The sequence below is a fragment of the Haliaeetus albicilla genome, chromosome 10 (assembly GCF_947461875.1).
Source record: "Haliaeetus albicilla chromosome 10, bHalAlb1.1, whole genome shotgun sequence".
Classification (NCBI taxonomy): Eukaryota; Metazoa; Chordata; class Aves; order Accipitriformes; family Accipitridae; genus Haliaeetus; species Haliaeetus albicilla.
This window is the reverse complement of record NC_091492.1, coordinates 21,152,730-21,178,489: the sequence shown is the minus strand read 5'-3', so window position 1 is coordinate 21,178,489 and position 25,760 is coordinate 21,152,730. Positions and strand designations below refer to the sequence as shown.

Here is a 25,760-nt window from a genome sequence, read left to right as displayed (position 1 = left end):
TGACTTATGGAGGAAAGGGAGATGGGGCAGGCTCCTTCTGGAGCTTTTGTGAGGCTACGGATATCTTTCACAAAGATGTGACAAATATCTTTCACAAGAAGGACTTTTTAGCCTGATTTACTTACAGTAAGAGCATAAAAGGTGTCTTACTGAAGCTGTGAACTGATGAGCCCTTGTGAGGCAAGGGGAGCATTGGGATAGCTCGCTGTCTGAATGGGATACTGGGTGAAAATGGTGATTCCGTATGCAGTGCTCTTCCCTTTAAAGGGCAGCAGAGACCTATGCAAGCCACCTCGGGCACCACTGTTAGGCTAACCACAGCAATACCAGCCTTTTAATGCAGGCTTCACAATTTGCTCCCAATACAATGGAATTTCAAAGTGTTGTTCACCACTTGTGTAATCAGGATTCTGCTGCATTTTGGCAAACCGGTGGAAGAAAGTTACCTTATAAATTACAAAGTCTGTGTCGAAGACTGAGGGGAAATAAAAGAGAGTACTCTCCAAAGCCCAGGACAACTAAAGCTTGTTACAAAACCAGAGAGATCAGTCTAGTGTGAAGCAAACCTGAGCTTTGCATTAAAAATGTAAATGTGATTGAAATAGCATAACCAGATTAAATGGATTTGACCTCCAAAGCATAAAAGATGGTCTAAATACACTGAAACAGCTACAAACGCCTGCACTTTCCCTTTCGCTGCGTTGTGGATCCCAGGAAATTTATTTAAAACAACACAGAAATTTCAAGCCAGTGAAAGATTTGCATTTCTTTTACAGGAACTAATAGGAGAAAATAAGGCTCGTTTGGAAAAAAACACCCATCATTTAAATGCCTGAAGGTACAGAAAGACTTTTGAAAACTACTTTTCAAAGCCTTTGAATGTGAGTGATTTACCCTCAAAAATTAAGCCCTAATACACAGAACTAGCCAGGAGTGACCGAAACTTTCAATACAATCTCACATCTCAACCTTCAATACACTGGTGCCTTATGGGAACATTTGATGGACATTTCTTTCTGCTTTGGTGTTTGTGGGTTTTTTTGAGTTACGTTAACACAGATCAGCGTCAGAGTCTGGTTCACTGCACTGCCATACCTCACCATACAAGCATCACCATACTACCATAGCTGAGCAAGGACAGACAGAGGTGACTTAAACCCACACCACCAACAAAAAGAGATGGTAATCAAACCTAGAAGCAAAGAAACAAACCAAAGTGGTGTGAAAGGGAATTAAAAACAGTAACCAAATATTCCCAGCTAAGCCTCGCTTTTTATGCATTCTAAGGGAAAACTCTGGTAACGCTGCGCAACGTTGTCCCTTAACTGGTTTTCAAGTAGAGGGATATAGTTCTTCAGTTAAAGCAGAAGTTAGGAACATTGAATAAGGAGACTAATTTGGATTTTCTTGTCATAGAATCATTGAATAACTTGGGCTAGAGGTCCCTGCCCAGAGCAGAGCTACCATCTCAGGTAGGTCAGGTTGCACAGGTCCTTGTGCTGTTGAGTTTTGAAAATCCCCAGGGATGGTGATTTTCCCCTTCCTTGGGCCCAGTTCCACTTTTGCATCAACCTCCCCGTGAAGCAATTTTCCCTTATATTCTATCTTAATTTGCATGAAACGGTGTCTGTTGCCTCTTGTCCTTTCGCTGTGTATCTCTAAGAAGAGTCTGGCTTCATCTTATCTCTAGCCCTCTTTGGGTGGTGGAAGAGAGTAGTGAGATCTCCCTCAGCTTTCTCTTCTCCAGCTCCCTCAGCCTCCCTTCACTCCACCTGTGCACCAGCCCCAAACACCTTGGTGGCCCCAGTTTACTAGGGGTTTACCCCTTGGTTTAGGAGACCCAAAACTGAACACTGCATTTCAGATGCATCTTTGTGAGGACCAAGTAGAGGGAACAGGCAAGATTTAGTCCGAAATAATTTCACAAAACCTCATTTCTTGAAGTCATTAAATAACATATAAAATGCTATAGTTAAACCTGCATTTCCTAAAGCCAGACGGTACTTCTTCCTTCTCCTGATACAAGTAACATGGCAAATAACTGTAACCAAAATAAACTTGAGAGCTGGTACCTGAGAGCACCTGAGGCAAAAAAGAAAGGAGGGTGGCATGAAAAAGGCCACACCACCAGAATCTTTTTTCTTTTCCTGATCTCTATTTTCCAAGAGCTATAAGAAACAGGATGAATATTTGGACAAAGGTTGGATACACAAAGTGACACTAAATTTGGGTGGCAATCAGCACAAGCAGAGATGATGTGGTCTTCAACAAAGTTTAGGTGCATGCAAACCTATTTGTGTGCAATAACCCAGTTCTGTTCAAGCCCATTGATGTTGATGTGCACATTATTAAAAAACTCAATTGTTCTGGGGTTTGGGATCTGAGCATGAATGAAACATGAGCTATGTCTAACACTGGGACTTAACTACATACAGATTAGTAGCATCTCTAATTTGGCAGCACTGCAAGTCCTGTGGCCTCGCTGTCAGCAGTACTGAGCAGTTGTTACTGTCTTGAAATCAGCCAGCTGTGGGACTCAGTGCTTCTGAAAACTGACAGCAGAGAGTTAAGCACCGAGCAAGTCTTCCGGAGGATCAAGACAATAATTCTGCTGAATGAGGAGAATTCTCCTGGAGAACAGACAGAGCAAGATATGTTAGAGAGCTTCAGACAGGCTCTGTGCTGCATGGGTTTGTGCCCAAGTTAATAAGGGAGCCAATAAAAATGTTATGATCTTGGTTATTTTAAAAATCTCTGCATATTTATCCAGTGACTGTGGAATTTAAATACGCCACTTTGGCTGGGTTTGTATCATTGTTATGGACACTTTGTAAGAAGTTTTTTCTATTTTTTACTGGAACCTCAAAAAACCTATTTCAAAGTCCTATGCAGGAGTACTTTAAAAAATCAGAATTTAAATTTAATCCTGAATAACTGCTTATGCCAAAAGGCCTCACCTATTTGTTTGATCACAGATGGGAAAAAACAGTACAATTCGATCTTGCTGATCAGTACTAAAAGTACCAGTGTAATAATTTAATTTTCATGCTCTGTCATGTAGGAAAAACTTTACAATTTGTTTATCCAAATATGAATTAAAAACCCCCTTATTTCTTGAAAGGATCGGTAAACAGAAGAAGTATATAAATAAAGTACATAAGTAAAGCTTAAATTCTGAATTATTTACTGAACCATGTGAAAATTACTAATTTCTAATTCTTTATCATTTATGGGCTCTCTCTTGGTGTTTCTATCCTCTTCTTTGTTGTTGTTGTTGTTTTCTTTCCATAATTAGCTATGGTGAAAGACACTGAACAGACATCAATATCACCAAGGAACATACCGAGATTCTGATTCACTAGCAGTACCTGGATCCCCCCGTGCCAACACCAGCTTTCATCTCTCCTGCACATCCCACCTCACTGCAGAGGTAAGACCTCGCTGGTCCCAGCAACGCAGCAACACACTTGCAGGGGAATTCCTACCAAGCACAAGGCTGCTGGCAGGATGGGGATCTTGGGGGCCATTCCTCTTTTTAATGTGACCCCGATGCCATCAGTCAGTGTTGGAGTAATGCCTATCCTTGAGCCCCATGAGCATCAGTGCACCTTACCAACCTGCCAACAAGTGACTAATTTCTCATGCTCCCAAAGGCCATGTGGAAAGAGCTCTATTTGGCCAGTGGAAATAGCTGGGTTAGCTGCAGCAAGCTTTAACCACCCCTGCCATAATACCCTTTTTCACTGCTCATAGATGTAAGGAGGCTGTGAGTAAATAAGAACAGATTCCCAAAATATACTGAATCAGAAGCTCAGTTCTGCACTACTTAAGTAGCCAACTGATTCTGTTACATTTAAAACTCATTATGAGGATGGTATGTCCCTCCTATGGACAAAGCTAAGCAGAAGCCTCCATGCTATGGAGGAACACGTGCCCTGCCACGCCAGCTGCAGATGAGCAAGAGAGAGGATGACAAATTCACGTAGTCTTAGCTATCGTGATCTCAAATTAGGGCACGCAGATCCACATTGTGGTGCCCTGGAAGTGATTTGAAAATCTCACCATAAACTTTGGAGACACTCAGAGCTGGCCTGCACCAGTTCCACACAAAATTCCTCCAGAAATATAGTCATGGTACTACTTCATTGAGAGCCGTCAAAATGAGGTAACTCCATCACCTCTGCTGTAAAGGCAGGAGCTGGATTACAGCAAGGTCCACGCTACTGAGGCAGCAAAGAACAGGGCTGTAATGAATAAGGAGCACTGTACTGGCAGTGAGGAAACATCACTACATCACTGTGAGCTACCGCATACCACAGCTCCAGAAATCTAGCAATAAAAGCTCTCATTTGTTATCTAGACTATTCTGCCTAACATCCATTTTGTGCGCTCAGCCCTTCCTATGCACTTTTGCTTAGTGCTTTAAAATTGGAGCTACTAACTCCAATCAGCTCTAACAAGGAGAGGATAAATCACCGAATTCTGCTAGGAGGTAGTATACATTTTTTTCATTTAAGTGATGTTTTCCTCAACGCGGGCCTGTTCTAATCTCATCCCCTTCTGTAACGATTCCCAGCTGATGCAGAAATGCTCCAAGTCTTGTACCAGATTGTTACGATGTGTACAAGTTGCTGTTGATGATGCTCTTGTAGACAAGAGCATTTAATACAAGTCTGGAGTTGCTGGAGAGCCTCAAAGCATGTTGAGTCACTACTCTGCCTTTCAGACTGTTTTAAGCACTGGGGGGTTATGTTTCAGAGAAGGGACATGCACAGAGGTGAAACGTCCATTCCCAGCCTCCCTACCAAGGTGCTAACACTGGAGTGATGAATTCGCTGAATAGGGTACTTCTGGAGTAGGGAGTTCTTCTGGACCAGTGAAAGCCTGCTGAGCCCCTCTCTGCTCACTAAAGCAGCTCCTGGAGACACCCCTCACGGCCTTCCGATGCGAAACACGTACCCCCGCATTTCTATGCAAAGTAGCCTGCCACATGCCAAAGAGGAGAAAATCCCTTTCCTTGTTGTTAAACCCTGTATTTCCTACCAGCATTGGATCCTGCTTCTGCTGAAACCTGTTCCCAGTTTTCCCTGAACACCACTATCCTAAACAGCCAGCCAACACCTTTAGGCTTTCTCAGAGAATGGCAACTAGCACCTTGACACACTTACTAGTGTCAGCATCTCCCAACCTTTCCCCAAAATCAACTCCTGCAATGTTAATCAGCAGAATTTCTGTTGAAAGATTGCACAAGTTATCCTGTATCAAATAGAATATACCATAAAATTTCTTTGGCTCCTGAGGACACAAAATCCCACAGGATGGCCTGATGGGGGAGAGGAGGTTTACTAATAGCCATGGCTCAAACTCGTGAAGTTGTGCGAGGACTCTGTGTTACCCAACCTCTTTTCTCTCTCTCAAGCTGGTGTACTTCAGCCCCTTTGTTTTAAGCTTGCAGATCTTATACTCGGATGAAAGGTCTGCTGATGAACCGATATAATTTTTGGTGACCAAGCAGAGCAGGACATGCCCAAGAATAAAGAAAAACAAAGCAATTTCAGCTCTGCCAATCCTTCTCTTTCAATGTCAAAAATATTATTGATTAGCAATTTGAAAACAGGCGTGATGTCAGCTTACTACACAGTTTCCTAGGCTCCCTTCGGAGAGAGCGTTCCTCAGTTCTTTCTTGATGAACTTGAAAGCTGGGGAGGGTAAGCATTTTTATTGGTAAGCTAAGAAATGCCTCCATCAAGAGTTTTATTCTATTATCGCAATAAGCACACAATGATTAAGCTTTGGATTAAAGGACTTTTTTCTCCCTTTTGCTCAGCACTAGAAAACCATCAGTTCCTTTGCTTTGTATTATCCAGGAGCATTTTTCAGCCTTTTGCATTTTCTGATTTTAGGCAGAATCCTAACAGCGTCTTATAATCAGTACTGCAATCCTCCAACCTGCCTACATCTGCCATTTGCATGAATGGTCTCAAAAATAAAATGAGAATGATTCAATTAACAGTTTAGGGGCATTTTTACATTAGGCAGAGCATTTCTTCAGCATTAGGAAAATTGTGGCAAAAATCATTAGTATTTCCCTCTAAGAATGAAATAAAAGAATTTTTGAGGCAAGAAAAATGGCCTTAGGTTTAATGTGCCAATGCTTTTTACAATGTGATTTCCAGACCTTTTTGTTTCCTGGGTTTGTTTTTGTGAATGAAACGTAGCCATTTCTAGTATCCCACCAAGTGCCACGCAAACATTTGAAATTCATCAGTTCTCATAAAATTGTACAGTGAACAGATATCATCTTCAGTGTAGGAATAACTTGGCCCAAAGTCCAGTGAGGTCAAAGAGAGGATTTGGGGTCAGTAGCATTCAAACTGATTTGAAATAACTGAGGTTGCTGGTTTCAATCTTGCTAATGCAAAAAAAAAAAAAAAAAAAAAAAGGAAACAGGCTTCAAAAATAACCAAGCAATGGAGATATATTTGGTTTCCTTGTCTTCATTTGGGCTGTTTTTTTATTTTGCTCCCAATTCTTGAGTCCTTAGGCTAGAATGAGGACTTTTTTTTTTAACTTTTCTCTGAAGTGAGGAGAGCTGGAAGTTTTCTTTCAAAAACAAAACAGAGAACGAAGCAAAGAACCCTTGAAAACAGAGCTCGCCCAGTCATCCTGTGAGTCCAGACTCTACAGAAGCAATTTCAGGCTCTACAGAAAACCACAAATCTCAGGAGATTTGCAATTGCACCAGGAAGAGTGACAAGACTCTTAAAAACCTTGGCCACCTGAATTTGAGAAGGTTTTGCCAATTCTCTTCTGCCAAAGCTCCTCCAGAGCTCGTCTTCACACTCTCATAATGAATAAAGGACCAAATCCTGTCTTCTGCACTCAGTTGCACTCAGGGTTTAACCATGGACTTCAGAATGTAACGGATAGGTCCTTCTGTGCAGTGTGAGCTGCTGCTGGCTGGTAAGAAAAGCTTTTCACCTTCCTCACAGCTTGAGCAGGAGGTGAATGAACTCAGAAATTTGCAAAATCGAGCTCTTAGACCCTGCACTTGCATCAGGCTTTCTGGCTGCAAATCCATCAGCTTCAACCCTCATTTGTGATTTTGTATCCTGCAAATCCAGGAGAAACCAAGGGAACTTGATACTTACAGGGGTAGGCTGTAACTCTGCAAAGTGGCTTAAGAAAACTAGCTCCACCACAGGCAGCTAATTATGAGTCTGTAAGACATTATTGACTGCCTGGGTCTTATTCCCCAGGTGACCGGCAACCTGCTCCTGCCTCGGCCAGCAGGGAAGCATTTCTTCATTTCACTCTTTCTTTTGACCAGGCCAAGCAGAAGAGGCAACAAAGTGCCTCTACCTCCATTATTTGTCTCTTTTTCATTCCTCCCCCATTTCGATTATCTTCCCTGTATTCCCCAGGTAAGCATACTGGAGAACTCACATCAGATACGAAATTGTATCCCAGACAGATGGGAAAGGACAGACTGAAAAGGAAAACCAGGACCTTTTTTAATTTGTCATGACGCAGTCTAATGTCTCTTACAACTTCTGGGTTAGCCAAGCCATAAAACAAAACAGATCCCCGGTTACACTTGTGCAGAAGATTTGTCTTTTTCTTCAGAGCTCATTAAAAGAACCGCTTTCATCTCATTAGATTGCTAAAACATTTCCAACAGGACTAGATGTGTCATGTCAGAATATGACAGGCAAATTTCTTTTAAGGTTTTAAATGTAGGTTGAAAGAGGAGAAGCTATGCAGTTCACTGTTGTCACTGAAAGATATTTTTACTTTTATGAGTCCCTAAAACAAGAAACAAATTAAGAACTGTCAAGGAAAAAGAAAAAACCCAAACCCAAAATGTACTCCGTCTTGCCTGCTAATATTGCTTTTCTCTGAAATCTCTCTCAGTCTAACAACAAGAACCTTAAGTATAAATTAAGTTGTTAATGTTTTGGCTTATAAGCACAATTAATAATCCAAAAGGAAGGAAATAAGTGCTGAAAACACGATTACCCTTTGCAACTACCAGCCAAAATGAACAGCCCCACTTTCCTCTGCTCCCAGCTCTTACTCCTGCCTGGTTCAGAGGCGATCTCCCTGCGCTGTGCCATTGCAGGGCATGGAACATGGCACCCACAGCACCCAGGGATGCAAGAAAGCATCTGGGAAAGAGGTGGGGAAAAAGCTGCAGCGAACGGAGAACCCCCTCCTGCAGCAGACTTCACTGGGATGATCCCTCATGCCCTGTCAGGAGACTGTGCCTTCCTCAAGGCAGGCAATGCACTGATTAGCTGCCATCCCTACACCCCAGAACTGCCGCACCAGGTCGTTCACTAGTAGATACAGGTTTCACTGCCAAAACAGCCCCACCAGAGTTGCCTCTCTGCTGGGGTCTGAAGAGCAACAGTACACCATACGTACTGCGCCAAATCCACTCCCAAGGCAGAGTGCACTGGAGCAGGTCTTGGGAGAATGACACAACTTCATCAGAAAGCTGCAGCTCTTTCCCCTGCTTATTGAAACCCACTTCAAATACTTCCCAGGTGCAGCCTGTTGCTGCCCTACTTTGGGCCTTAAGCCACAGAAATCCTGGAAAACAGAGCAGGAGACAAGGAAGGAGAAGGACAGCTCTGCCTGACCCAACACTCTAGTGAGGTTCGTGCCTCTGGGTTGTCAGCTCACACTGTCATCAAACAGTTCCCAAGGCAGTGGGGCCAAGTGGGGATGCACACCCAGTGCCACGGGGCAGAAAAGCTGCACTGAGGAGTGGGACAGACCACGAAGACACAGTTTGCAGTCCTCTCCCTGGGAACATGCCGCAGAGGCAAAGCAGCCCCACACTGTAAGACCCCATGGGGTGACGTATTCCCGGGGGAAGGGGCTGCAAGTGTGAAATCACTACAGCTTTGAGACACAGACATACAGCAAAGAGCACTCAAGTGGGTGTTCACAACACATCATTTCATTTCAATGGCATTTACCATCAAATTGTTGAGATGGGCTGTAAAACCAGTGGGCGGGGACTGCTTCTCACTCTGAAGAAGTTCATTAGATTATAAGTAATTGAGTTACACAGAGAGCAAGTAGAGCCTGGGGCTGTTTTGAGGGGCTTTTTGAAAAAGGTCAAAACAATATATCAGATGGCTATTGGGACTGATGGCTGTTGGGGAGAAGATAGTAGATATTTAAAGATAAGCGTTGTATGCTAGTGTATTTTTCTCCTAATTGCATATTCCCATTCTTCTCATATATAACATAAAAACATTTTGCAAAAAATGGCACAGCAAAGAAGCCTATCAATTCAGGTACTGTCAGCATTGCTGGTGAAGTGAAACACAGCTGTTTTGGAGGACACACAGGGCTGGAAGCTCTGGCATCTTGTGAAAGGGAGCCAGACCCAGCTCTCTGCTCCCAGCTCAGCAGGGGACAGAAGCTGCTGCTTCTGCAGATGCAAAATCCAAAACCAAACCCCAAAACACAAGATTTTTCCTGTGGGCAGGTGAAGCCATGTCTCCTCCTGAATGCCACAGCCATCACTAACCACTCGTTTGGGAAGGTGAAGTATTGCCCCGGCTTACCATCCAGAACAGCTGCTGCTGAGTAGGTGGCAAGGCTTGTTTTTGAAGCCACGCCAGCTAACTCAGCCTCTCTGTGTTAGCACGATTAAACACTGAGTTCCCTAGAAGCTTCATGCTGATGGCAGCGGATGGTGTCCCCACCCGAGTAGTCCATCCCTGCTCACTGCTGGACCGTTGCACGTATTTTCTGCTGAGCAGTAACAGACGGAGATATGCTTGGTGTCTTCCTAGGCTGGGGCTTTTGATGAACAAGCACATTCACTGGAGTTATAAGTCCCCCCACAAATATCCTAGAATAATAGCAGTCTTGATTCCATGCTACAATCCAGGTATTCCAGAAAAGAAAATCACATATTCCAAATTCTGCATATGCTTAACATTTATTTCAAGAGATAAGATCTAAAAAGTGTTGACATCCATTGCAGTCCTACATCAAAGTGAATTTGCTGAGATGGGGTAGTGAGAGTGAAAGACAAATTTCTCTCATCCAGTAACTCTCACCCTCTGGCTTGGATCTTCAAAGGAGGCCTCAGATTTGCAAGGTTAAAGCTGGTTTTTAGTTTAAGCTGAGTGAAAGTAGAATCTGGTCACAGCCTGATTCTGAACACTGTGGCACACTCTGGAGTCTCATTGGCTTGCATGGCACAACCACACCCCTCAGGACTGTTCCCCCGACTAGCTTGGCCCTGACCCTGCATTTTGAGGCACGGGTGAAAGTATCCGGAGTGTAGGATGGGTTGTGAAAAAATAACGAAAAAATAAACCTAATCAGCCGAGATGGGTGTAGTCAAAGCACAAGGGTTAAGGGTGTCAAAATGACCTTGGGTGCTAAGAAAAGTGCCATTCCTGGCCTGTGTTGCCACTGTTTTAAGAGATGTGCACTAGCCTCCAGTTCCACCTCTCTGCCATTCACCAGTACCTCTTTCTTTGCTGGGTAACTCCTTGCTCACCAGCTGAAAGGTATCTCCAAATATTTCACTAATATCCTTAATTAATTTTACAAATCTTAATCCCCATCCAGGCCACACTCTCAAATTATTGTAATTTCTACCTGTCACTTCTTCTCCTGCTACCTACTATTTCAAGGATTAACTGGACAGTGTGTAACCTCTTCTTAGTCCTCTGTAACAATGTCTGCTCTCTGTTCCTTTGTCTTAGCGTTTTCTCATCTGTCTACAGATTGCTGTTCTTCTTTTCAAGGCAATATCTAAGTGTGAAGCTGCTTTAGCCATTCATGAGGATGAGATTTATTATCTAGAAGCACACCAATAACACAGTATTAAAAAAATAAAATAGCGGTCTCTTTCATCAAAATCTAATGAACATGCGATTTAATCTTTATTAAGAATTCATTAAGTTCTCAGCAAGCTTGTCTAATGGAGCTTGACCAGGTGAAATGCTAATGCCTTCATTATATTTAAATTAATTTTCAGAAATGTTCATTTCCCTGAGTTGTTCCCTGCACATCACTCTCCTGGGTGCCCACGGCTGCGCGGCTCTCTCCAGATGCCTGCTGCCGTGCTCATAGCAACACCGCTGTCCCCACCCCAGCCTCCGCACAGTTCACTGGAGTTTCCACACTGACGGATGCCTCCCGGTTTCTGACACTATGGGCCCTTTCACCATAGCAGCCTTCTCGGCATTTTCAAGTCAGATACAAAGCTGCAAGCCTAGCATGCATTACTTTAAGACTGTTTCATGGAAAATAAATACATATGCATATATATATATATAAAAATAAAATACATATATATATATATATATAAAAAACATGGGGTATATTTCAGTCCTCAGTATACTGATCTAGTCCAGCAAACAGGTTATTATCTTGATGCAATTTGCTTCAAAAAACAAGAGCTCTGCTCGTTGGAAAACAAGAGTCACTGTACACTAATTGTGTAAGCCAGCATGGTCACCGCCTGCCCTCCTGCCTACGGGCTCTGTGTGTATGCACTGCTGCACTGCTATTGTGATACCTACAGCCTCTCCCTTCAACCAAACCCCATCGCCCGCCATTCCAGCATGCTTCCGCAGAAGCAATTCCTAGAGATTAAATAATTTATTGGTGTTCATCTGCAGTACCATCTCCCCTGATCCACCTTTCGCACACAAACAAGTGCAGACCAAACCCACCCCACTGCAGCCCCAGATCAAACTGTCGGGGTGGGAAGTCCCCTTTCAAACTGTGAAAGGGGAAGCTTGGAGCCTTTACAGAAGTAGGGTACACAAATGCCAGTGGGAGAAGCCGCGGAGACCGCCGTGCACTGGAGGCGAGCCTCCTCGCAGCGAGACCTCCCAGCCCCGCAGTGCCTTGGGAAAAGCACTGCCTCGGGCGGGGACGATGGTTTAGTTCCCTGTGAACCCCCGAGGGCTGGACACAGCGGCCACAGAGTTGATACAGAAATATCCGGGTCACCCGCTAAGCCACTCCGGCCGGAGAGGGGCTGGGCTGAAGGCCCGGATCTGCCCCCGCGGCGCACGCACACTCACACGCACGCACACCCGGGGCGGCTACCGGAGAGCAGGGCAACAGATTGCCGAGCGGCCACCGGCCGCTTCGGCTATTTCCGAGCCCGTTCGGCTTCTCCCCGACCGCCTCCGAGCGCTCTCCGAAGGCAGCCGAGCGCGGCGCTCGGCCGCCGCCGGGAGGAGCCGAGCGCTGCCGAAGCGGCATCGGAGCCAGCGGTTCGAGTCCCCGCTGGGCGCTGTCCACCACGCGAACCGCCTGAAAGCCGCAGCCGCGCCGGGACCTGCCCGCCGGCCGGCACAACCCCAGCTGCCGCGGCGGCCAGCTCACAGCCCGGCACCCCCGCAAAGGCACCCGCTCCCGGGACTGCGGAGCGCAGCCTGCAACCCCCCCCCCCGCTCCCTGCACCTCATCCACACCCAGCTCTGCTGCCTCTCCTCCTCGCTAAGCAACCCCCCGTCCCCGGGGGGGCCCCTCCCAGCCACGGATCCCGCTGCAACCACTGGCATCGCAAAGCAGCAGCCGCTCCGTGCCTCTCCCCCACCGAAATCCAGAACCCGGACTAGCGCCCGGGCTTGTTCCGTGATGGCGCCCGCCTCGAACCAGCCCATCATGTCTGTTTCGGAGGGAGGCCGGGGTATTTCGTTGTATTTTAATTAAAAAGGAGGGGGGGGGGGGGGGAGAATAACCGTGCCACGGGAGTACCTCCACCCCCTTCATTAGCCTTCCCCTGCACCTGCCTTCCTATGGGATGCAATTACTCCAGCCACGGTGACGTGTTGGAAGGGACCGAGCGGTGGGGTTTTTTCACTGCTGTTTTATTGCACATTAACGTCTAATTAAGCACAGGGAAGAGCGTGTGTGTGTGTAGGGGAGCCCCAACCAGAAGCAGCCCCGGGCTCTGGAAGCCACCTCGGGCACCATCAGCAGACCCGGACCAAGTTGGCAGGAGGGGTTTGAATGGAATTGGGGATGGGCGTCCAAGCTCGTCTTTCATTAGTTAAAAGGAGAGGCTAAAACCTCAATAAAAGGGGCTTTGAGCGATAGGGAGCCTCGACTTAAATCCGCAGAGCCGGCGGATAACACGGCGACATTAAGCTTAAGTGACAGCGGTCCGCTTCACGGGGACATCTGCGCGGCCTCGCCCCGCGGCGGGGAAGGGGGGGAAGGTGGGCTGCGAGCGGCCGCTCGCAGCCCACCTTCCCCCCCCTTCCCCGCCGCGGGGCGAGGCCGCCGGGCGACACTTCAGCACCACATCGGCCCTGAACAGCAGCGGGAGCGGCGGCGGCGGTGCCTTCCCCCCGCCGTTTGCCTTCCCGCCCTCGCGGTCCCCTCAGGTAAACATGGCGCCCGCGGCCCTCACTCACCTCAGCGAGCCCCCGCCCCGTGCTCCCTCCCATTAAGGCCGATAGCTCGTGTGTCCCCCCCTTACCCCCAGCCCCGGGGGGTTCCCCCGCGGGACTTACTTCATTTGCTTCACGATGGTGCTTTTCCCCGATTCTCCGGCCCCTGTTGAAAGAGAGATGAGGGACGATAAGCGCGGGGGAAGGAGGCGGGTGAGGGGGACGCGGGGCAGGGAGGGGGCGACGGGGCCGCCAGCGGGTTCTCACCGAGCAGGAGGAGTTTCACGTCTTTGGCGGCGCTGATCCCGTCCTCCTTCAGGTTCTTCTCGATGGCCTTGCTCCGCTCCAAGGCGGCTCTTTCCTCGGCGCTCAGGGTACATCCCATGGCGGCGACGAAAATTAAAAAAAAAAAAAAAATTAAAAAAAAAAAAAAGAGGGGGGGGCGGAAAAATGCAGCCCCCGCCGCCGCCGCCTCGGCTGGCTCCCGCGGGCAGAGAGGAGGAGGCAGGGGCAAAGCCAGCCACCGGCGGGCGGGGGGGGATTGAAAGAAAAGAATTAAAGCAGATGGCCGCGAGCCTCCGGGCAGCGCAGCGCCTCCGCGGCGGGGCTCCCGGCTCCCTCCTGCCCCTCTCCCCGCGCCCGAGCGCTCAGTGCATCCAGCGGGGCTGCTGCGGGCGCGGCGAGCTCTTCCCGGCCGGGAGGCGGAGGCGGAGGCGGGGGAGGAGGAGGAGGAGGAGGAAGAAGAAGAAGAAGAGGGCTGGCGGCGGGGGGAGGGTCCTTCCCTCTCCCGTGCTCCCGGCTGTCGCGCTCTCCCCTCCTCGGCGGGCGGCGGGTCTCTAACGGGGCGGCGGCGACGGGGCGCGCTGGCAGCGCTCGGCGGAGCCGAATGAAGGGGCGGGAGCGGCGGCGAGAGGGAGGGGGCGCGCCGGGACTCCGCGCTCCCGCCGGCCGCGCCCGCGCCCGTGACGCGGGGCGGCTCGCGCATGCTCGCGGCGGCCCCGGCGCGGCCCCCGTCTCGGCCCCGGCCCCGGCCCCGGCCCCGCTCCCGGCCCCGGCCCCGCTCCCGGTCCCGCCGGGGCCGCTCGCTTCCCCACGGCCGGGCCCGGCCGCCGCGGCCCGCCCGGCGCCGCCGGAGGGGGGGGAGGGTGTCCCGGCGGGGGCGCGCCTGGGCCCGCCGCCCCTCCGCGGCTTCTCCTGAGGGGAGGCGCCGCGACGGGGTCCGGCCCAGGCTGCAGCGCCCTCCTCGCCGCCCGGCCGGGGGAGAGGTCGCGGCCTGGGTGCCCGTCCCCCTCGCCCCGGGTCAAGGGCGGCCGTGACCCAGGCTCCTGCGCCTTGCCCCGGGCCGCTGCCCTCACCCGGAGGGGAGAGGCCCTGGCTCGGGCTTCTGCCTCCCCCTCCCCGGCCGCTCGGGGCTGGGGTCTGCCTTGACGCGGCGGTGCAGGGCCGAGCGCCTCGGGGGTTGGGGAGCGGGGAGACGGCAGCGTCCTGAAGTGGGCTTGGGCTCCCCAAAGTCCTGGGCTGCCGTACCCCAGCCCCATGCAGTGTGGAGGTCCCTGGCTGCCCGCGTGCCGTGGGGGTCCTCGGAGCCCCCGCACTGCACTTGTATCCGCCCCACGGCACGGCACGGCGTATGTAACCTGCGAGGGGTCCTTCTCGAGCTCCTCACAGCTAAATCGCTTCAGTCAACACTTGCGATGCGAATCGTATCCATGGTTGATGCAAGGCACCGAGTTTGACCACCATTTTGGATTATGTTTTCCATCAGTGTAATTAACAGGGCTTTGGTGCAGGGTTTTTTGTGTTGCAGCGCAATCGCAGATCTCTCCTTGCCAGATGACCTGCCTTCTTGTCATAAACATTCCATGACATCTAACAATTATTTAGGAATTCTAGCACGTTAAACCCGTGCAATTTTCCTGGCAGGTTTTGCCATTTCACAAGGTTGGAAATAGAGAAGAAAACAAATGTCAGTGGGGAAAATAAAATAAAATAAATAGGACTTTGTTTAAAATGCTTTCCTAGAGGCCCAGACAAGTCACGATATATTCAACTTTAATCCATAAGATTGATTGATATGTGACAGTCTGACTATAAAAAGACCTAGAGAGGAAAGAATGAAGTGTTGAGCACAGCAAGCGAAAATACATCAAACTAAAATGAACAAAATCAAGGACCGCAGCCTGATATATAGAAAGGACACCCACCACTTTAATAAACAAGTCTGCAAAGGGAGTTTTGGTTGTTAGGAAGTAGACGTGAATGGTGAGGCAGCCGATTTTGCTGCTAAAGCCCACTCCACCTCCCTGCCAGAAAGAAAATGGCTACAGGAGGCTTGACAGGAACATCTCTGTGTTGTGGGAAGGAAACGCTGGGTCCGGGCTGTGCTGGGGCTGCCTCGCAGGGGCTCGGGGAAGGCAGCGGGCTGCCGTTTGTGGTATTGGATGTGGGTGACCGCGTGTTCACACTGTGTTGGTTTACCACTTAGGACGTCTGTTCACTGCCTCCTCTGGGATCTTCTGCTGTCCCGAGTTCTGCAGTTTGCATATCCAGGACCCTTCCTTTAGGGGTAGAAATATGATTTCTAATAGCACTTACAGTATTTTAAGCACGACTTCCCTGGCGCTTTCCTTCGGGGCAAACGTCATCTCCTCCCAGCACTGTTTCCCATCCCACTTTCCTCTCAGAACACGTTCTTCCCATTTTCTCTCTACACCTCTGAAATGAGGGGGAAAAACATGGCGTGTGGTTAACAAGGTAAGGAGGGGATGTGAGGCAGAAGCAGACAAAAGAAAGCAAAAGGGAACTCATAAATAATATTAGTGTATTCAGGGACCAGTAATATTTACCACACATTTGTGAGCTAATAGGTAGTGTATATTTGAATTTTGGGTAATTTATTTCTGGAAGCTCAGAGGACTGACATGGACAAGCAAGCCTACCGCATGTGTTCAGCAGGGAATAAATGGAGATGGGAGCAGTTACAAAGCGGTTCCTGCTCTTTCATATTCGCGCAAATCTCTTGTGTAAAATCAATAGGATCAGAATTTCAATCAATAGGTTTCATTTCAATGGTTCTAGCCAGAGGGCATTATGAAAAGTACCGTATAGGAAAGGCACAATCAAGAAATCCAGAGGCAGTGTCCTCATGAGATGGCTGCATTTACTTCCCATCTTCTCCAGCAGCTTGCCAGCCTTGGAGTCATATTGGGATACCCTCCAAGGGTTTTACTAAGAGAATTAGTCTTTTGTATCAGCCTCTGGCTACTTGTTAATCTGACAAATTTGTAGCCTGCGCCTCCTCCCATGGAGAAAATGATTTCTCTTCTGCTTGACCAGCGCAGAGTCCACACTCAGCCCTTTGTCCCATGTACATCCCTGTCGCTACACAAATATCTGCTAATTTCTTTCTTAAGGGAAGATTGGAAATGGGCAAGTCTTCTTGCTCTCTCAGCTCTCAGAAAGATTCAGGGGAGCAGCTGTGAAATTGAGCCATTTTTGAGCCATTTTTATGCTGCTGCTAATTGAGCGGAGCTGATGGAAATGTTTCCTTTGAAATTTTCTTAGAGGGAAATTTCATTTTTTGAAAAATCTGCTTATTCATGGCAGACGAATTTCAAGAACCTGAAAAGAAAAAAGCCTGCCTCCCCCACCAAACAATCAAAACATGTAGCAGCCTACTTGGCTTTTGAGATAAATATGTTGGGTTTTGTTGCTGAAAATGCTGTTTCCATTTTTCAGGAGCTGACAGAAGTCCTCTTTTAATACAAAGTGGTTGCTGGCAGTAACAACTTCAGGCGAAAATAGGCTTTTTTTTTTTTTTCTTAAATAAAACAGAACCTCTCCATAAAGGTGGGGAGGAGAATCTTTTTTCTGGCCATTCCTGCAATTAAACTATTTCATTCGAGGTGTGTAAAGGACATGCTTGTTTCTGCTTGGACTGTTATCTTTACAAACCTAAGAGTCAGCAGTGTATTTTAAACCAAAACCGTTATTCTCCTGTATCTCTGATCTGTGCCCCGGCACAAACAGGCTTCTTTCTGCAATCAGTTTTCAACCATTCTGCTAGAAAAATTAATCCCATAGTAATTTCTTTAAGAAGTGAAGGATGGTAACAGAACTGGCGGACGCCTTTGAAACAGACTGTGCCAAAGTGATGTTGCAGGACAGATGATGACTTTGTGATCTCAGGTGTGTTGTCTTCCTGCGGGTAATGGGTATCTCTAAAGATTCTCCTGGCTGCATCCAGACTGAGGAGAGATGTGCCCTCCAGCACACCTCACCGTCCTGGGCTCTGACTACCCAGGTCAGGGTTTGTAGAGTGCTCTAGCTTTCTTCCTAGAATCATAAAATCATGGAATAATTTGGGCTGGAGGAGACCTTTAAAGGTCATCTAGTCCAACCCCCCTGCAATGAGCAGGGACATCTTCAACTCGATCAGGTTGCTCAGAGCCCCGTCCAACCCGACCTTGAATGTTTCCAGGGACGGGGCATCTGCCACCTCTCTGGGCAACCTGTGCCAGTGTTTCACCACCCTCCTTGTAAAAAACTTCTTCCTTATATCTAGTCTAAATCTACACTCTTTTAGTTTGAAACCATTACCCCTTGTCCTATCGCTACAAGCCCTGCTAAAAAGTCTGTCCCCACCTTTCTTATAAGCCCCCTTTAAGTATTGGAAGGCTGCAATAGGGTGTCCCCAGATCCTTCTCTTCTCCAGGCTGAACAACCCCCACGCTCTCAGCCGGTCCTCATAGGAGAGGTGTTCCATCCCTCTGATCATCTTTGTGGCCTCCTCTGGACCCGCTCCAACAGGTCCATGTCCTCCTTGTGCTGAGGGCTCCAGAGCTGGATGCAGTACTGCAGGTGGGGTCTCACCAGAGCAGAGTACAGGGGCGGAATCACATCCCTTGACCTGCTGGCCATGCTTCTTTTTATGCAGCCCAGGGTATGGTTGGCTTTTCTTCCAGCCCAGGCATCTTGTTTTCTTTCACATAGAAACGTAGGAGAGGTGTGATGAGGTGGGAGGCAGGGAGCCCATCTGGGTCTCACAGTCTGGACATGGCCTCAGGGAGCATTTGCAAACCCCTGCCACCGATGCCAGCATGTGTTCTTGGATGCCACTAGTGCATGCCTCACAGCTTGCCAGGAGGTAGTAAATAAAACAGGGTGGGAAAACTATCCAGCGGGCCTCAAGAAGGATGAATCTTTCTTTGACTTAAAGTCCCACAGCTACCACAACATTCCCACCACCACAAGTGAAGTTGCAATAATGTTGGAGAGAGCATCACGTTGCATCCCATCCCCATGATTAGTCGGTATTGCTGGTTGAGCATATCCTCAGTGAACTGGTAGGTGGTTTGAAGAGGGAGTGGGGCAAATCCAGGATGAGATGACCGTAGGAGGCAAGCTGCAGTGCTTTGCAGTTTGACTTTCCCCTCCTACTTCAGGATTGTTCTGTCCAATCTATAATCTTATATTCCTTCAGTATGGTTTTAATGCACATGCTAATGGAACAGCCACCAATCCCATGGAGAGACAGCAATGCATTCTAGCAGATCTCACCATTAGAAAGTTTTCCCCGGGTATTCAGCCTAGTTTTTCATTCTTTAAATTGATGTCAATTACCCCCCAGCTAAACCTAGTTATGCAGTGGAAGACAGGTTTAAAATACTGCATGATCTCACTAAATTGGAGAAATGGGCAGAAATCAATGCAATGAGAGGCAATAAGAACGCCCATAAAGGTTAAGTGGTTGATGAAGGAAGGATTAATGAAATGCACAGATACTAGGTCAAATTACAAATATCCTTACTTCACTCTTACTCACTCCATACCCCACAAATATGTTCTACTCCAGCAAATCAAATGAGGAAGCACCTTAGAATTTGACTAGCAACTTGGAGAAGTAGAGACCAGTATTAAGGGAAAAGAAGGTGTGGGGTGGGTTTATTGTGTGGAAAATTGGCATCAAAACAAGAATGAGATATCCCTATTTAAAAAAAAACAATCCCCCAAAACCACCAACACCCAAACAAACAACACACCCCCCACATCCCCCTTCCATGAATAAGAATATGACCTGCAATATACTTGTCGTCAAGAAGTTGGACAGCCTGACCAAGTTTAGAGAAATGCTGAAAATCTTACTTTGTTGTTAGTTTTTCATGCCTATTTGGGTGGACAATGATAACTACAGGACTTGGGATCACTGACAGCTCCTGTCTTGGAATTCGTTGAAGTTTTTGGGCTAGGGCTTATGGGGCTAGAAATGTTTGCCATCTGGAGTGGCAGTGGTTAATACATTTGCATGACAGAGAAGTACAATAGCTTGTCTTCAAAGTACTTGGAACTAACCTTAGAAAGTTTTTTGTTCAAGTCTCTCATACCACAGAGGGGAGAACAGAGAGAGATCAGGATGTGTTCAGGAGAAAATAACAAATGCCAGATAGAAGATCTGCCAGGGAAGCCGAGGAGAACTGCATGTACCAGGGCTGGAGGAGCTCTTGGAGCTGGTCTGTCTACCAGTCCCAGAAGACAGCAGGCTGAATGAAAGCACTGGCCAGTACTGTGGCTCACACCAGCAATTTCCCAAGGATCCACATCAGTTTCTGCACAATAAAGGCTTTTTAATATAAAATTAAAGGCTTCTACTACTTATTGTGAAAATAAATTTATCATGTGGCCTGAAATAGGACATTACCTAAATCCACAGAGAGCCCCGAGTTATGGTTTGTGGAAGTGAGAAGGAACTTGTCAATAACCCTTAATGAGGTGTGAACTCCTCTCCCTTTTCTGCAGTGACTTTCAACTCCCGGCTCCAAGGAGACTTTTCAGTGCCAATGTTTTCCATTTTCTAGTGGTCCAGGGATACATGGCAGATAAAGAGAAAAGCTTGGAGGCCTAAAAAAAAAAATAAATCACAAACTAAATTATTAACTATTTTGCTGCTGATCATTGAGAAGAAATCATTACAGACTCCCTTGTCAGTGTTTTCATTGTTGGGGACAGGTTTACATAAAGATGAACTATTTTCTGTCCCTCCATCCGATTCAATTTCTGCTTGTATGGTAGTGCGGATATCCATACTTTGGTGGTGATGTGAGAACATAAATGGAACAGAACTAGAAGTGAGGAAGAAGCTTACTTCTATCCACTTTCTGCAGTAAGAAACCTATAATAGCATGAATGATTCAGCAGGTGCACTAGTAACCTTGAAAAGCCAGGAAACTGAAGCTATACAATGTTGTCCTTCAGGCAAGGGTGAGATAGCACCAAAAATGAGACAGGGTAGCTGACCTTGGCTTGGGGCTTAAGGAGGACAAGGACCCTGTCAGCCCTTTACCATTCCTATTTCTGCAATATGAAGGGTGATGATTTAGTAGGAATAAAACAATTCCTGCCATGACCCAGGAACGCTGGTTAGAGGCATAGTCTTGATTCCTCTGTGCAGGAAAATCTTTCATTGCTTGGTCTTGGTGAAACCAAGCTTAACCTTCTGCATTAAGCATGCAAGCTCAAACATGCAACTGGTTGCTCAGCTACTATCATCAGATGCAAGATTTGGATAGACAATTTAAGCAGCTCCATTTACAGCACTTCAGGAACATTCCTGGTTTTATATAAATGCTGTCCAGAAATCTTGCAGCTCTCATTCACACAAGTAGTCCTGATGAGTGATCTTATTGAGGAATGCTAATTCAGTCCCTGAAAATATGAGTGTATACTTCACAGTTCTCAGAAGCTAACTCCAGGTACAAATATACCATTAGTTACATACAACTCCTGCTCTTTTTCTCCGCAAAAACCTTTTGGTGTTTTTTTGTATGGAATTATCACATTGTTCTTCTATTAGAAATATGTGTTAAAATATTTAAAATAAGCATCAGCTTTACCGAGTGTTATTTCAGTGTCATGCAGTGCTACCTGATTGTAAGTACTGATGTGATTCAGGAAGGCTAGCTTTAGCTGACAGAGGCTATAATCAGTGTAGGAAAAGAGACACTCCTCCAGCAGAGGATGAATAATGGGAATCATCTCTCACCTTTGATTTTGAAGAGAGCCTGTAGAGACTGGCTGTCCTTGGCTGAAGTTAACCTTTGTGAGCATCCCTCACAATGCTCTAAGCCAAGGACTTGCTTTCACTGGGAGGGAATGGGGGAGAACAAGTTCTGCACATGCAAAACAGGCAGTGTTATTCTGAGAAGGTCATATTGGGGGAAATGACATCTCAGTCAAGGACGAAACAGTACCTGAAGCAAACTCGGTATTTGGAGTATCAGTACACTCAGTTAATATCAAAATATTGGCTGGATGCTAAACCTGATCCAGGTTCAAAAAGCAGGAAGAAAAAATTCATGAAGAAAAGATCCATCAAAGGTTATTAAATACACAAAATTACTGCCTCTGGCTAAAGATGTCCCTGGGTGACAGGCTGTCTGGAGCTGTGAGTGCCAGAGAAGAGGGCTACTGTACGTGTGCCTTGCTTACATACCCTCCTACCACAGCCTCCTTTGGCCTTGGTGAGAATCAAGGAGACTGGGCTGGGCAGCCCATCGGTCTGGCACGCAGTAGCCATCCTTACCTACTGAGTTTGACTGTGGCTAGGAAATATATCGTAAAACTTGCCAAGAGGAGTGCATTTCCCTAGAGGACTGCTCTTGGCTGTTTCTTATGGCTTCACCAGGCAGCAGCAAAACTCCCCTTGATTTCAGTAGTGTCAGAATCTTAGCATCTGGCCAGATCAAGAGAGTTCTGCATTAATGATTAAGGTGTTGAAAAATGCATCGTCACAGCATGAAGAATCCAGACTTCCGTAGTAAGTCCAGTTTATCTGAGATATATTTGACTGCTGCCTGGACCAGAAGATCCCAGGTTTGGCTGAAAATGCTTATTCTGTGGCTGAAGAATTGTTTTTCAAAGGTACTGCATGAATTCCCTGATCTCCCAGCAGAACTGTGTCCAGAAACTTTGGATGGTGGGGTGGGATCTCTGGCAACCTGCATCGATAGTTCACATGAGTATTAAGCTGGCTGCCTCTTGCTTTCTCTCTTCTTGAATTCTTTGCGGAATGTCATGTGCTTTTCTTCACTTCCTGCACTGTTGGGGACAATTACACTGAATTATTAAACACCTGCCCTATTCCACCTTTCAGCAGGAGGTGACACAAGACATAGATAGTCCTATAGTTTGGTGTTCATATTTGGCATGAACAGCATTGTGTAAATGTAAGATATTAATAGCTTGATTTTTGAGTAGACCATGTTTGGAAAAGGGTAGATGATCCCTTAGCATGTACACAACAATGATGTTTCTTTCTACCCTCTCTCCTTTGCTTTGCTTGATATGAAGAACAAAATAGCTCAATGAGAGGGTTTTTTAAAGTACTGAAGTACTGAAGATAAATGTGGTAGGACTCAACCTCTGTGTGCAAAGCTGGAAGTTGTATGGATGAAAGTATTGCAAGAAAATTCAGGCTGGATATAAGTCCACTGCCGCCAACAGGCTGATACCAAGGCAGAATTAAAATGTGTTTTCTCTAAGGCAGAGACTAAGGGTCTTAGGAGCCATTTATTCTTCTTGATAATAATCAGTGGTTGTGGAGGGTTTGGAGATTAATGTGACAACTGTAGATCTCCTCTGTCCCAGGGCAGCCCTGACCTGCATGAATTTAACACCAGAGGCATGTATATCTCAGAAGCCAGATCGTAGTTGTACCTGTACTCCTAGCAAGAGGAGGATGGTTCAGGAGGGTTCTCTGGCTGCTCAGCTCCAGAATTGTTGTCAAGCAAATAAAATGTGCCTTGCCCTCACATCAGCTATGTGTACCTTAGCACAGGATTACAAAAAATCAAACCAAAGCCCAACAAGGAATGGAGGATATGTCCTGGGCAGTTTTGACATAAAAAAATTGTGAGGACCTGTAATTCCTCTATCTATTGTAGGAAATGGTTCATAAGACTGGCTGGCTCAGGAATAAATACAGTTTTAATCTCTTATCCAAGACTACAGCAAATCATTCCCAGTGAATCCCAGCTAAATGAACAGATATAATGGCTATGTTTGAGGAAAGAAAAATCTGCTTGCAAGTGTGGCTATGCTGCTGGGTAAATGGGTTGCTCTGTTCACTCTCTGACCCAGGACAAGGCTCATTCAGACAGGCAGGACCGTTCCCGTGTGCCCAGACGAGCCAGCTGACTTTGGCAATGACCCTCCAGTACATCATGGCTAGGCTGGGCAATGATGCACCTACCCCTTCATTGCACCATGCCAGGAACAGCCCTGGGAGGCCATCCTGCCCTGGGGTACTCGGTCACCTTCTTGCAGCTTCTCTGGTGAGCGAATGGTATCGTTGGTTGCTGGGTGATGCCAGCGCTGAACGGCAGTACAAACACATGCTTGTGTCGCTGGGCTGGTCCAGGCAGGGGCTGGCAGAGCGTAAATCTCTGCCTGTTTTTCTCTTTCCTTGTAAGAACTTCAGCCCCATGTCTTATTTTAAGATCCTGGCCTCTGCTGAGCCACAGTGAAACTGCACTGTGTTTTTCTATGGAATACAAGACCAGAAGGAAATTAAGCTGTACATTACTGCCAGGAGGGTCACAAAGAGAACCCCAAATCCTGGGTGCCATCTTAATAGGGGCTGCTCTGTTCCCTAAAAATGTTCTTTACAATTTCTGTTGCAGTGCTACAGAGAAATACATGCCAGGCCCTCAAGGATTTGTTCAAGATGCAGCAATAGGAATACATTGCAGGAAATAGCAGAACAGGGCACTGAATCCTTAAATATATACAGAGTTGTCAAGTGGTATCTAAATCTCTTGGGTTACGACCATAGCAGGACATGTAGGTACCTACTGGCTCCTTCCTAAAGTCTGCGTCTGGTTCCACTAGACATGTAGGAAGAAGGATGGAGTGTCTCCAAATAACTTCTGTGGTTGTACTGGGCAGATGCAAGTCTAACAAAATTCATTACTTTATAGAGAGAAGTGGAGAAGCCTTGTCTGAAGAAATCTTAACCTGTGCAAATCTCAGATGTCTGAGATCCTTCTCCTGACCATGTTTTAAATTTTCTCTTTTCTTCCTGCTATGTTTTGTCTCCAGGTTTTTTCTCCTTAACTGCCTTTTCTCACTTCATTCCACCCTGTTATTCCCAGGTTTGTTTTCTGGCTCAAATTTCTGCTCCCTTTTAGAGAGCATTGGGGATAGCTGAGAAGATGCCTGCGACCCACAGATAAACGATCTCCACTGCGAGTAACTATTTCAGTTCTTGCTATGCGGTGACATAGGGAGCTGTTGCTGCCTGTTAAACCAAAACCCTCCTTTGGGAGCATGTCCTTGCTATCTGGGAAGCTTTTATCTTCCAAATACCTTTAAACCCACACTTGAGCCTGAGTTTGCTTGCCTCAAAACAAAACTCAGTAGCTGTTGTCAGCAGTGCCAAGGCGAGATGACGTGAGTCTGCGGGTGCTGGTGCCCTGCTCTGGTTCTGCTTGCTTTCTGCACTGCCAGGAAGCCGTCTGAAGGTGGTTAGACACGGTTTATTTGCACAAGGCTGGGTGCTGCAGGAATCACATTCACATGACTTCAGGTCAGCTTAGAGCAGGGCAAAACCTGGCAGAGAGACCCGTCCCCCCCACCCCGCGTTGGAGAGGGAAATTCTGGTGGAAACATAATTTATTCGGGGCAACATTGTCACACCTGGTCCTGATCCCCCCAGGCACCTCCGTGCCAGGGTAACAGCCTGAAAAGTGCCTTCCTCCTTGTGTGCCGCTGAGGTGCGACCCGTCTAGGGAGCAGCAAACCCCCACTTTGGGTTTCCTGAGAAGTCTTTCCTCTGGGACAACTTTGTGCAATGAGATGAAGAACTGCAGGTTTGTGGCCCGCTGACTGTGTTCCTGTGGCTGTGGCATTTCAGGAAGGCGTAGCAGGATCTGCATTGCGAGTCCTGGGTTTCCTTGCCAGGAGATTTGCCCTGTTGATGTCCCTGTGGTGGTGGCCCTGGGTGGACATGTTGTAAGAGCGGAGCGGCTGTTTCTTACTGGCAAAGAGCAACAGAGGCAGCTCCTGTCTGTGCAGTGCCTTTGCTGATACAAACAGTTTTGCTTTTCCCCTGTGGCAGGACAATCTTACCTTGGTTTGCTTGGCTTTGTTGAGAGAAGGAAGCTGAAGGGGTAGGAGTTATCTGAAACTCCCACTCATCTCCCTGGTACATTGCTTCTCTTGCAGAATATTTAGCTTTCAGGCCGTGGAGACTGCATCAAGCTTCATCAGCCGATGTTGAATGTTTTTGAAGTTTCAATTGCTTCCTTGCCTGAGATGGAGCTATCATTTTTATTGCTTTGGTTGCTTAGGCAGGAAAGGGGAAAGATGAAC

General features: G+C 47.2%; 1 protein-coding gene and 1 long non-coding RNA gene across 3 annotated transcripts in view; one reads left to right on the top strand and one right to left on the bottom strand.

The window, feature by feature from the left end:
• GNAO1 (G protein subunit alpha o1) overlaps positions 1-14,367 on the bottom strand; it is a 148,222-nt gene extending 133,855 nt beyond the window's left edge. The window contains exons 1-2 of one of the 2 annotated variants that reach the window (XM_069793758.1): positions 13,662-14,367; positions 13,518-13,560 (exon numbers count right to left, since the gene is read on the bottom strand). In XM_069793758.1, the coding sequence (XP_069649859.1) occupies positions 13,518-13,560; positions 13,662-13,779 (161 nt within the window). In that variant the 5' untranslated portion in view covers positions 13,780-14,367. The remainder of the gene's footprint in view (positions 1-13,517; positions 13,561-13,661) is intronic. The other variant, XM_069793757.1, reaches the window with a different exon arrangement.
• The window catches only part of LOC138687281 (uncharacterized), a 33,999-nt gene continuing 20,076 nt past the window's right edge, over positions 11,838-25,760 (top strand). The window contains exon 1 of the long non-coding RNA XR_011326551.1: positions 11,838-13,388. This is a non-coding gene — a long non-coding RNA (uncharacterized lncRNA). The remainder of the gene's footprint in view (positions 13,389-25,760) is intronic.